Source organism: Canis lupus, chromosome 32 (genome assembly GCF_003254725.2).
Source record: "Canis lupus dingo isolate Sandy chromosome 32, ASM325472v2, whole genome shotgun sequence".
NCBI lineage: Eukaryota > Metazoa > Chordata > Mammalia > Carnivora > Canidae > Canis > Canis lupus.
The window spans coordinates 29,180,054-29,193,473 of NC_064274.1; the positions used below are offsets into that span (position 1 = coordinate 29,180,054).

At 35.1% G+C, this 13,420-nt stretch overlaps 1 protein-coding gene across 1 annotated transcript in view; it reads right to left on the bottom strand.

Moving 5' to 3' along the window:
- COL25A1 (collagen type XXV alpha 1 chain) overlaps nucleotides 1-13,420 on the bottom strand; it is a 445,201-nt gene that overhangs the window by 25,000 nt on the left and 406,781 nt on the right. The window contains exons 25-30 of the mRNA XM_035709664.2: nucleotides 11,837-11,881; nucleotides 9,028-9,108; nucleotides 8,091-8,153; nucleotides 7,406-7,456; nucleotides 5,110-5,136; nucleotides 1,939-2,019 (exon numbers count right to left, since the gene is read on the bottom strand). Coding sequence (XP_035565557.1) covers nucleotides 1,939-2,019; nucleotides 5,110-5,136; nucleotides 7,406-7,456; nucleotides 8,091-8,153; nucleotides 9,028-9,108; nucleotides 11,837-11,881 — 348 coding nt within the window. The remainder of the gene's footprint in view (nucleotides 1-1,938; nucleotides 2,020-5,109; nucleotides 5,137-7,405; nucleotides 7,457-8,090; nucleotides 8,154-9,027; nucleotides 9,109-11,836; nucleotides 11,882-13,420) is intronic.

The following is a 13,420-nucleotide window of genomic DNA, read 5'->3' on the forward strand; positions in this document are numbered from 1 at the left end:
ATATGACATTTTCAATGCTTGTTTCAAGAATAAGCAAAATTACTTCTTTGAATACGGCTTTTGTATCTCAAAACTCAAATACTGATTTATAGTCCTTTAAAGATATTGATTAAATCAAGTAGTATTAAGAAAGATGATACACTAGCCCTATAAATTCTCTTGGCAAGGTTGCAGGATTATGTTCCCATTTTATGCTTCAGATATAGGTAATAATAAAAAATGGAAGAAAAAAATCTATTCCAGCTGCAAACTCTACCAATAATGCTATACCATATATACTTGGTATTTTTAGTTTTTTATTTTACAATTTCTTCTGTATAGTTCTATTATGAGTCAGACTATAATTGTAAAATGCATCTTTTAGTTATGATTAAAGTTTTTAAAAATCTGTGTTGTTGTTTAATGCTACCATATGTAGATATTGCATAGAAGTTATCACTAGCCCAAAAATTTGAAATTAAGGCAAACTTTAAAGAAATCAGATTGAAGGTTTAATAAAACAGAAATCTGAGCTTTCTTTTTGCCTTTTGATACTCTATTCAGTCACCAATATTATGATATTTAAAAACAAATAGGGAAATGGTAAAATTTTGTACTGATAGTGTAACATTATATTTACGTGAATGTGAATTAATGACCCGCATATGTTATAGAGGTTTTGTGCCTATAGTCCATTGTTCTAATTGGTGTGATTTAACCTATCCTCTAACACAAAGCTTGTATCATTCATTCAAAAAATGAATGAACAGTAAACTTAGTATGTGCCTGACCTATGTAAGGCACTGGCTTTTTTTTTTTTTTACATACAAACTTTGGATTTTTATTGAAATCTTGTGTTAGGTATCAAACAAAATCTGCTTTCTCCAGATAAAAATATTCTCTCAGATGTCTCCAGATAACTGCTAAGTCTAAGTTGGTCCTTTAATGTCTTATTTAATTTTTGAAATGTATATGAACATTTCATGTTCATATATATTCAGGATGTTCCCAAAAGAATTTTTATTGTGTAAAGGATCGTACATGACGACCTCTACCACTGCTTCCACTAACAAACTTTCCTCTTGAGCCTCGACTGCTATCAAGTAGAATACTTTAGAGCTTAGAGTACCAACATTTTTTAATATGTTAAAATATGTGTATAAACTAGTTTCTACCAATTCTGTGTCTTATTTTAAAAATGTAATCTATAATGTTCTTTACTTTTATCTGCATTCACTGAATAGTCAGCATGTTAAAACCTTGAAACTAAAACCTCATATTTAACAATCATTTTTAAAAATCTCTTTATTGTGGAAAGAAGATAGGCATAAAGTGCATGGAATATGAAAATTCCCTTTTCATTAAAAATAAAAATCTCCAAAAAAATCTTGAAACAACTTCAGAATACTTCTATACTGTCCACTGTTGCCCAAAGAACCAGGGCATTTTCAAAACAAATAACACAAAACATTTAGACCATGATATGATTGATTAATGTAAGGAGCCACAGTACTGACCTCACGCCATCAGCAATGGCCAATTGCATACCTGCCACCCAACAGAGGGCCACAATTTTTGGTATCAAAGGAGAAAAATAAAATTAAGGGAGGATTTTGAACTGCGCTAAATTATGAAAACATATGGGAGAAACTATGACATAATCAGCATAATGCTTTTTTAAAGGGCAGGGCGATGGGAGAAGAATCATCAGCCTTTAAAGAAGAAGGTTGGCATGTATGTAATTGAATGACAGGACGTTTAGAGCATCATTTGTCATGGGGTCTTCCTCTGACACAAGAGCAGGCATCAAACAACACTGGGCTGATCTCTGCTCTAATATGTTTTCCAATTACAGAAGTCTCAAATGTAAGATAGTCACTGAGCAAACCAGAGTTGTTACTTAGGGTAAAAAAGGAAAGTCTGAGATTTGCACTGAAATGGAAAGTTTTCTTTACTTACTGGAAGACCAAGGGGTCCTCTGTCACCCTTTTGACCTGGTTCACCCTTCAATCCTTTAACACCATTTAACCCTGGTTCACCCTAAATGCAAAAGCAAATGCCAATTTTGGTTGCTATCATGGGTGTTTCAACTGTGAGAGAAGAGAGCCAGTCTCTGAAATGGTTGCAGATTCCAGTTCTAGGTAACAGCAGAGTCAGGCTAGACTTGTCTTGCATCCGTTCAAAATTCATTTCAGACATTTCTAAAAATTAATAACCTGAAATTGACAAATAACATTCTAGGAAGCAAAACTCCCGAGAAAGTGTACTCTTTACAATTGAAATGCATATGCCTGAGTTCCAGTTTTTCAGTTCTACCTCAGAGAAAATGGTGTTATTCTACCTTGTTCTCGCCAAGCAAATCAAAGACAGAGTGGAGGATGCTGAAGGAGTTTCAATACGAAAAACCCACTCTGCTGGAATGAAAAACTGGAATATGCAGGACAGTGTTATATACAGATATCTTAAGCCTTTAAGCATTTTGCCCTGGGGAATGAGCTAAAAATGTAGCAGCTGATGTTTGAAGTAGTGCCATTTAGTGAGTCCACATTTACTGACGTTGCCAAGTCAGATCCCTACATGGATTAATCCACAGAATAGACAACTAATTGCAAAAGAGAATATGAAGACCACAGTGCTTAAATGTAGTTTTACTAACTGTCCGTCTGTCCAATGTCAGAATAAAGAAGGCTGGAATTTAACCTTAAGTGACATTACAGAAGTCATGGTAAGTAATAAATTCTCTTGACCCTGATCCTTAAAAAATTTAAGAATAAGCAGCACCATGTTAGAAGTAAAGAGTTCTATTTTCTATCAGCAGCACCATGTTAGAAATAAAGAGTTCTGACCTGCTCCCTGTTCACTTTTCAATTTTTAAGTAAACGCATTAATTTCATCACGAAAATCTGGAAAGATTTGTGAAAGGAAGATGCAGTCTCAAATCCCCTATAGAGTCTCACTGGTTAGAAGTGAGAGTGGGGAGAGCATGTGCTTACATGGCAGGAGGGATTATTAACCTGGGCAGTATTTTCCCCATTTATCTGATTAATGAAAGTCAGTGTGATGTTTGTTAAACATAGAGTTCAGGGCCCCACTTAGCGTTTGAACTTCCAAAGGGGTCACAAAATAATGAACACACTGGCACGGCCTAGGGGGTTATGGGGATTCTGAAGATAGGATGTTTGTAGTGCTGCCTCTATAGGAAGTCCAAATGTGCTGTGGTTGGTAAAGTGTGATCCTGGGAATGTCAACAGGGCTAAAGTCAATGTGAAGTTAAGGCCAAGGCTCAGTAGTCAGCTTTAATTAACTGGTCTGGTCTCAACTTGAGAATAATGCCTTTGCATGTGTGTGGACTTTTGGCTAGAGGTCTTGAGATGATGAATAGGCAGGGCTGCCTTGGTAGGCCGTGAAATTCTGTGGTAAGGAATCATACACTAACATGAATGGACATTAACTGAGAAGGTGAATTTATAAACAATTGAATGTAGTGGCAAAAAGACCAAATATCAACCCTGGACCTAAGTTCTAGTCCCAGATCAGTCATTTAATTAGCAATGGAACTCAGAGCAAATAATCTAAATTTCATAGGCCTGTAGCTTATCATCTATACAATCAAGGAATGAGCACAGGTAATCTATTGAGATCTTTTCAACTTTAGAATTTTCTGAAATCTGTGATTTAAGTGGTGCCTTGAAATCTAAGGAGAAGCCTAGAGTAGGAACTACCCATTTAGTAAGGAGTGGGAAAAGAGGTTAGATAAGTAACCCAGAGAGGTTAGATAACTACCAAGACCACAAAGCTGATAGATGGGCTCTCTATTCTGATGCCAGAAAAATGCCCTTACTCCAAACTATAGTCCATACTTCTGAGACACTGTCATTCACTGGCCTTACCAGGAGATAGGGTGTTCTAAGAATAAAAAGGCATAAACTCTTCCCATTCTTGGGTGAGTCACCTGCCTGACCCCAAAAATGAAACTTAGGTTTCTGTACTCCTAAAGCTGGGTGGGCAGGGGGAGCCCCTACAGGAGAGGGTGGGCTGCCTCTAAGGTTTCTGATTTCTAGCTCTTGCATTTATGTGTTCCCCTATCCCTCACCATTTAAATGCACCAACTCACTACTGAGGAGCTTTCAAGAGTGCTTGAACCTTCTCTCATGCATTTTTCTCTTGAATTCTTAAATTCATGACAAAGCATCAAATCACAAGATAACAACTGACATTTACTGGGTGTTTTTCGACAACTGCAGCAGATATTTTGCTAAGTAGCTTATAAATATACCTCATTAAATTATCACAACCATAGGAGGTAAGTTGTCTAGTTGAGTAAGCAAAGCATCAGAGTGGGTAAATAGTCTGCCCAAGGTGACACAGCCTGTCAGTAACAAAGCTGAGATTAGAACATAGGTACTCATTACATATGCTCCCTGGAAGAAGGAGCCTTTCTTTCAGGGCTCATTTTAATCCTCCAAAATGTCCTCTTGGTCTACACAAAAGCAAAGAATAGGTACAAACCATCTTTACAATATAAGCTGCACTAATTCTGACAAGGAGAGATATTTTCTATTGTTCTCTTGTTAATCCAGAGTATAGAATACACGTAAGTGATGTAATCTTCTCTTCCCTATAGCACACCTGATACACCCTACCTCATTCTAGACCAGTGATCTCTGGGGTGGGGGGGAGTACAACATTAAGATATTGGGTAGTTAAAGCATTTTAAAACATTTAGATGCAGTACTGCTATATGACAAACAAGGAGTATCAGTAACATCTAAATCTGCAACTAACGATACATAGTAAAAAAGAGCATCTGGACTAGTCTGAACTGAGAATCTCATCAGATTGACTTCTAAATGGTTGATTTTGAGTATATTATGATTAGTAGCTTAAAAAACTTACATAGTGTCATGGAAAAGGCAAAATGAGGAATAATTCATCTCCAGGTGATATCACTTAAATTTGTTGTAAGTCATTCTGTGTTGTGAGATTTAAACATCTGGATACTTAAAGGCTTAAAGATTATCAACATTACTTGACAGATAAATAAGACAGGACAGACATGCTTCCGTTATGCTTCTCCATGATTAACAAGGAAACAGAAATCAAATAATCAAGGGATTTTTTTTGGATTACCTTTGGTCCAGGAAGTCCATGGGGTCCCTGAAAATGAAAAACACAGATTTTAATTAAGAATTGATTCACTATTACCTAGAAGAAGTGATTATTGTAGAGAGTAATCGAAGAGATGTGAAACAAGAATTTTCCTGTTTGAGCTATAGCTAGAGGCAGGCCAGTGGCTGTTAATACCTAGTGAAAGTTCCTTCGAGCTCTTGGTTTGTTCTGTAATTGGAAATTCATTAACAGCAATTCTTTCTGCTAAATTCCTGTGAGAAGGAAGGAGAAATCTGCCAGGGTTATATAAGAGAAAAAAATGTTAAAAGTACTGTGAACCCACACTACTCCTATTTCTCAGATCCATATTTTTATAAAATCTAGGTGGAATATGTGAAACACGTTATAAGGTTAAATGGAATAGAAGTCTTAAAACACAGAAATTTGCCAGATAAAAGTCCCAGACTTTAAGTACTAATGAAGAGGAAACCTTTTGCATTATTAAGTCCTCTAGACCCAAGAGGAATCTAAAGAAGGAAATGAGGAAAGGACGGTCAAGTTTGGAATGCTGTTGCAATTTAATTAATTAAATTAATTTATAACTAAGGAAAGGATTCTAATACAGGAACACTAAGCATTATTGGTTAGAATGCATTTGTTCTTACAACAATGAATTCTTCAAGGCTCTCATAACAGTTGTTTATCAATGGAAAGAAGTTATAATGTATACATGAATAAGGCTTTTCTCCTGTATTTTGTGGAAAATCTAACTAAAGAGACTAATTAGCCAAACTAAATTACCTAAAGTTTACTGTGGATTGCTTTAAACTTTTTTCAGGTGATTTAAATGAACTCTTTGGAGAAAGGAGTATTTAAATACCTAACAGCAAAATCATACAATAGTACAAAAAAGTTATTTATCAAGCAATATACAGATATTTGTTACATGTATCTACATAGGAATAATATTTTCTCTTTAGATAAGTGGTGGGTAAAGATTTTCAGGAAATGGCTGTTACTTTATCAAATAGTCTTATTTTAGTAATAAAAGATCCCTTTAACAAATTAATTTCATATGAACAGGATATAGCATTTTAAAATTTAATCTTTTAACTTAAAGTGGAGGGTGTATTAAAAAGCCCAAAGTATGCCATTTGCTTAATTCTTTTTTTTTTTTGAAGATTTTATTTATTTATTCATGAGAGACACACACACAGAGCGAGAGAGAGAGAGAGAGAGAGAGAGAGAGGCAGAGACATAGGCAGAGAGAGAAGCAGGCTCCGTGCAGGGAGCCCGACATGTTACTTGATCCTGGGACTCCAGGATTATGCCCTGGACCGAAAGCAGGCACCCAACCACTGACCCACCCAGGCGTCCCACCATTTGCTTAATTCTTAATGAACTGTTTAGTTTTAAGAAAATAAGGTTAATTATAACTGTTTCATGAAATGAAATAGAAATGGCAGTTCATAAGAAATAGATGATTGGGTCTAGAGCTCTGCTTTGTGGCTTAGATCATTCTAGTGAAGCTCTTTTTTAGAACACAATAGGAGGAAAGAGTGACTCACAGTTTTTTTAATCTGTGTGACTGAAGACATGAGGTTTATTTAGACACCTTAGAGATAAATGAGACCTTAGAGGCTGCCTGACTTGTCTGTGCTTCAAAGGCTTTTGAGGCACTCCACCTTCTAAGCTCTAGCCTTAACACTAGTGCTATTAGGTGGACATTTTGAGAATTACACTGGTTTAATGGCTGCCTTCCTCACCAGAAATGAGTTTTGTGAGGGTATGCCCATTGACTCTATTGGTCACTAAGGGATACTTGTGGTATATACTGGGTCCACCAGAGTACTGTAAAGGTGAAAAGAAAAGGAAGCAACACTATATATGTCATCTGTGGAAGTGAGCTTCAATTCTTATCATCTTATTTTATAAATGTTCCTATTAAACATCTCATTAAAGGATCTCAAAGTTGGTTAGATACCTTCATTAATGGCTACAATTATTAATTTTGTTATGCTATTAATGGCCTAAACAGTGTTTGGTTAAAATGATTTTTTGATGTTCATACTATAGATTGTCAAATCTATCTTCAACTCTCCTATCACAAGACTACTCTATCTCTTTTCAAGAGATGTGTTTGAGGGAATGAAAGACAATACAAAGTCAGTATATCTCAAAGCACCTCGTATTTTCTGTCCATTCCACAGAGAGTAGCACAAAATACAAACTGGCTATTTTGAGGGATGTGTACATGTTTTTTCTAGTAGCATGCTTGTAAATAAATGATTACATGTTGTAGAGAAGAAAGGCTTACCATGGGGCCTGGTGGGCCATGGGGGCCTGGTGGGCCTGGTGGGCCTATGATCTGTATGTCCAAAACATAAACATGGATTTGGTTACTTCATTTAGATAAGGCGGTTTGGCTTGAATCTTGTACTGGGGTTCTGCTAAGGCCATTAATAGCTGTAGAGGCAGAAGGATACTAAAAGAAGTGATGCATTTGGTCCTTTACATTAAGAAATTCCTTTATGAGAATTAAAAAAAAAAAGAACTTAAAAATACAGTTGTTTTTACAAAAGCCAGAATAAATTTAAAGTACATTAAAAGAAAAGAGAGCAAATGATTACCAAGAAATGCTATAATAGCACAATCACTATTAAACTCTCAAATTATTTCACCTAGTAGAAACAGGGTTTGAGAGAAAAAAAAAGGTATGTTTTGTATTCACAAAGCTCTACCCAAAAGTTTTATGGGAAAACCACTGATTTTTCTCCTTAGGATAAGGGAGTCCCCTAAAAAACTGCTTACCTCAGACCTCTGAGATACTCTCTCTCTCATTGTACAAGGCTGACAGACATTTCCTCTACAGTTTGACACACTAAGAGGTTCACAGTCTTTCTACTGTTGATAAGCCATCTGGCACAGGTTGAACTGGGTAAATAATAGGCCTGCTTCAGAGTTCTTTAGGAACCATGGAAGTTCAGCCATCATGGACTTACAGAAGGACCCTGAGGACCTGGCAACCCGGAGTCTCCTTTTTCTCCTTTCATTCCATTGGCACCCTACAAATAACCAGTAAGAATTGAGCTGGTAAAGTTGTTTCCAAAATGTAAGAAACAATTGAATTTTATCCCCAAACCCAACATTCTTTTGAAATTTTTATAATATTATGCACATGATATACAAAAGAAGGATTTATCCCCTTGCATTTTAGTCTCAAACAGCAAGCTTCTCTAAATCTCTAGGATTATGGGTGATATGTGAAATAAAATATAAAGTAAATAAAAACTAGGTTAGGCTTGATTGGTTAAACTTACACATTGTTAAACATGTCAGATTATAAATGTTATATTTTTTATGGTGGTGCTTACTTTAATAGCAAAGGTCAGTCTTTTAACTTAGTTTTCATTGACATTTTTTTAAATACACTTCTTTGTTTTAAAACAGATCTAGGGCAGTGAAGTTTTCCACATTATTTTAATATTTTCCCTTCCAAATTCTCAGTAAAAATTATGGGGTAAAACCATTAAAACTCCATTCTATACACACAAAGAGAGTACTTTCAAAAGTAACTTGTTTTTAAATTGTATATTTTGTAGTTTGTTAATTTTTTTTATTATGGTTTATTTAAAGATGACCAGTTACCATCATCTTATGCATACCAAATTAAAGCGATCAACCATATTTATTTTACTATCTGCTGATGGGAATAATTCAGGAAAACATGAAGGTTTATTTTAGAATTCATTTGGTTAGATGCTTTAAAACTTGTTTTAGTTAGTGGCCCACTTGGAAAGATTAGCCAAAATTACTTCAAATATTTAAAAATAAAAATATTAAATGAATCACTAGATGAGACTGCTGCTAATCATGTAACTGTTTTCTGATGATTTAATTTATCTTAATATGAACACAACCTAAAAAGTATACACATACCGGTAATCCAGGAAGTCCGATTCCTCCTTTTTCACCTGGCATGCCTGGGTCCCCCATATCTCCTTTTGAGCCTTTAAGTCCCTACAAATGATATGGTTTGCATGTAAAAATCATATTGACCCTTGATAGTAACATTTTAGGGAAAACAGAATTACAGATCAATTTTGTCAGTGGATGATCCTATGCTGAGATGATTCTGATTTTCACTATTAGGTAGAGTTATTTATTATAGAAACCTTCTACATCGAATCAATACTATTTCTCATGTAATAAAAGTGGTTAAATTCTATTGCTTAGGTCACTTAGGTATGAAAATCATGAACTTAAGTGTTAACATAATTTCTCCAGATTCTGTATTTTTACCTGGCAGCTAATTTGAAACCACTGGTCCTGAAAACAGTTTAAGTAATTGAATTCTCAGCAGTACAATATACATTCTGAACCTGGAAATGTTACTTAAACAAAAGTTCAAATAAATTCCTCCCATCTCTATTCACGATACACCCTCACCACTCTTAAAACCAGCCGGAAGTTCCAGTCACCATCAGTTTCAATAGTTCAATATATAGAAAGGTATATAATATGGACACCAATCATTAGTTACTGAGTCATTAGGCACCAGTGTCAGTTAAGCTCAGAAATACTTCAATTTTTCCACAGTGTTATTTTATTCTCACGACATCCCTATGAGGTGATCTATGATGTTATTTTTATGCTCTAATGGTGAGGAAATAGATACATGTATATTTTGAATGCTAACAAATCTGAATTTTATAATAATAATAATAATAATAATAATAATAATAATAATACTGAAGTTAATTTATAGTGTTAAGCATTTTCATCCAAGCGGTTTCACTATCATACAACCGGATGGCCCGTTCTTGAGCAGAGATAATCATAGTTCTGATAGTAAGGAATCCCCTGGTTGTACAAACTTGTTCATCTTTTCCATACTACAAACTACTTAAGGACAGGAACCTTTCTCTTCTTTACTTATACCTATAGCACTTAGTTCAGAATCACTCGCTAGGTGGGTGGGTAGTAGGTAGGTAGGTGCCTCAATGGGTAGATGGCTCTTACTGGTTAATCAGCCCCTGGGTGGTTTTAGGAATCTAGTGTTGAAGAGCAGCAGGATACCCAATCTCTACTATTGGACTTAGTAGCAGACGAAGACCTTGTAAAGCCTATAGGAAAAAATCCAGCTATTGTATATGTAGGGACTATGTAGTATGTCATTATGCATGTCAAATTAATTATTTTTAATGATGAACATTCAGAAAGGTAATACAATCAGAATTTCTAAAAAGATTTATTTACTTATTTTTAGAGAGAGAAAGTGAGAGTACAAGCAAGAGGGGCAAAGGGGGAGGGAGAGGGAATCCCAAGCCGACTCCCCACCGAGCATCATGCCCAACGCAGCACTCTATCCCACGACTCTGAGACCATGGCCTGAGCCGAAACCAAGAGTTGGATGCTTAACCGGCTATGCTACCCAGGCACCCCAATACAACCAGATTTTTAAATTCTAATATTCTCTGATTAATAATAGCAAAACAGCTATAGTTTCTTTCTTTTTTAATTATCACATTTATTTGATGTAACATATTATGATTTCAACATACAATTATGATATTAAAATAACTCTTCTCTTAATTTTATTATCTAATACTATCTCCTGAGGAGCATATTTTGCTGTCTCAATGATCCTCTTGATTTCTTATGATCTTCTTGATTTTAGCCATTTTTTTTATTTTAGCCATTTCTTGAGTAAATAATGGAAGCCTATATCTACAGCAAATATCTTGAAGCTAATCATTGTGATTTGACTCTGAATTCCAAATAGTATCTACATGGTCTTAGATTCTGTTTTGGCCAGAGGTAAACCACATCTTATAGACCAAAACCATCCCAGGGATTATTTTTGCGTAGGCTGAGAACTGAAAAAAATTTTTAATAGATGTTCAGATAAAAAAAAATGTCACAAAGATTGTATGTGACCTGCAAAGCCTAAAACATTTACTATTTGGTACTTTATAGAAAGTTTGCCAACCTCTTTTTTAAGGGAAACCCTTGTAGATACTGCCATATTCTGTGAAGATACAGATGCCTCACTTGTTTCTGTATTTCCTAATGATCTTAAAACTTAGGTGTAATCTTTATGTGGGAAAAAAATCTTTTCAAAAATTACATATGTAATAATATATAATTTTGTGGAAACTTTGGTCAACTGATTTTAATCTTGAATTATTTGTATTCACTGACAAAACTTAGCTTATTCTTACTAAATTGGTAATAATCTTGTAAGTCTAATAAAAATTTGCTGAGGTGTCACAAATTGTGTAGATTGATAAGGAGTAATGGGACAAAACTAAAATGTCATATTGCTTGTATGTTTCTGCAAAGAAAACTAATGTCTAACTTTTTTTTTTAAGATTTTATTTATTTATTCATAGAGACCCACGGGGTGGGGGGGAGGAGAGAGAGGCAGAGGGAGAAGCAGGCCCCATGCAGGGAGCCTGACATGGGACTTGATCCTGGGTCTCCAGGATCACACCGCAGGCTGCAGGCGGCGGTAAACTGCTACGCCACCGGGGCTGCCCCCCCTTTTAAAAAAACAAAAAACAAAAACTAATGTCTAATTTAAAATCAGTTGCTTTTTAGAGTTAATGTAGTCTCTACAACAGATGGTAAAAAAAGAGAGAGGATATTATATATCAACACTCCTGTCATTTTGGCTCTAAATCTATATTAAAAGTGGTGATTAATTATGATGCTTTAAATGACAATATGTATCTTTGAAAATTACCTGCTCTCCATCAACTCCTGGGATTCCTGGAGATCCTGGCTCTCCCTGTGAAGGTAAAAAGTGATGGTTTGCCTCCATTTATCATTGGTAAATAAAAGTCATGTTAGTTGATGACAGTGCAATTTGATTTTCAGCAAATGCATCATAATCCAAGAAGGGTTTGTTACATCATACACATATCAAAACTAAGTGAAATAACATTTTTGAAGATTATATACAATACTTATATGTAGCTAAGATCCAAGTTTTTATTTTTGCCCCAAGTGAGGTGTAGGCTAATGGAAAAACTGGTGAAAGAAAACTGATAAATATCATTTGGTGGCTGACCATATCCTACAACAACAACCTATATGCCTTACTTAATTTTTTTCTCCTTAAAAAAATCTGTATTTCTCTTTATTTTCCAACTTGAGAAAAAAGCAAAAACATGACAGTTGACTTAAGAACAGAATGCAAAGCCCTACAAGTTTACAATATTTTAACTGGTACTATTTGAGCAGTGGATACAGATTCATGACTGTGAATGTGCTACTTCCAGAAAGAATCAATCAGATATCTTAATCCACATAACCCATAAAATTACTTTTGGATCAATTATATTATGATAGGGATGAACTAAAGTTTACTACTATTCACATTATGATTTATTAGAAAACTTGACAAACCCCAAATGTATTTTTTTTCTTAACTGAAGATATTAAAAACAAATGTAAGCAACATGCTAGATATTTATTCAAACAGCAAACGTCTAGTCACTTTTCATTTGGAAAGGTACTGAACAGACAAATTCTTTGAAACATAAGATACTATTTTGTAGATCCAATTATAAATATCCCTGATTCCCACACTGTAGAAATTTTGTAAAATCAACTCTCCTGAGTGTGAGTGTCCTGCCTCACAGACAGACTTTCAAGGGAGCTGACTTGACTGTATTTTTCTAGAAAGGCTTGTTTGAGGACTGTATTTTTCTAGAAAGGCTTGTATAAACAACGATATTGAAATGGTTAGAGATCCTTTCCCCAGTAAAAATTTAAGAGCTATTGGCCACAGCATGAAATTTGAACTATCCAATGTTTAAAGAAAGCCTGACAAACAAATTTAAAAAAAAAAGAAAGAAAGAAAGAAAGAAAAAAAGAAAAAGCCTTTCCTTACTCTTGATTTTCTGCTCTCTGTGGTAGCAGAAAAGTTTCTTTGCCACAAGCAAGTCTGCTGAGGTTGGATGCACCTGGCTAAGCCCTCATCTCATTCAGTCTGAATACTTTTCAACACTCTGGGCCCAAAAATGATTGTTTTGCTAAGCTTTTACCTTCAAAATGTGACCTATAAGTGTTTAAAGAAAACATAACTCTTGAAGTATGATTTTATCTTTCACTCATCAAATGTAGTTTGCAAAGAGTTACTTGATGTGTAAGAAGTCAAACAATCCTTGGTCAATAAAGGAAAGAGAAACACTAATTGAATAGGTTCCTAGTCAGTTTGAGGCTGTGTCCCCAGTGCAAATGGGTTCTATATCTGACTCAGGCTACATTTGCTGACTCTTGGTCATAGGCACATCTCACCTCAATGATCCCAGCCTTCTCAAGG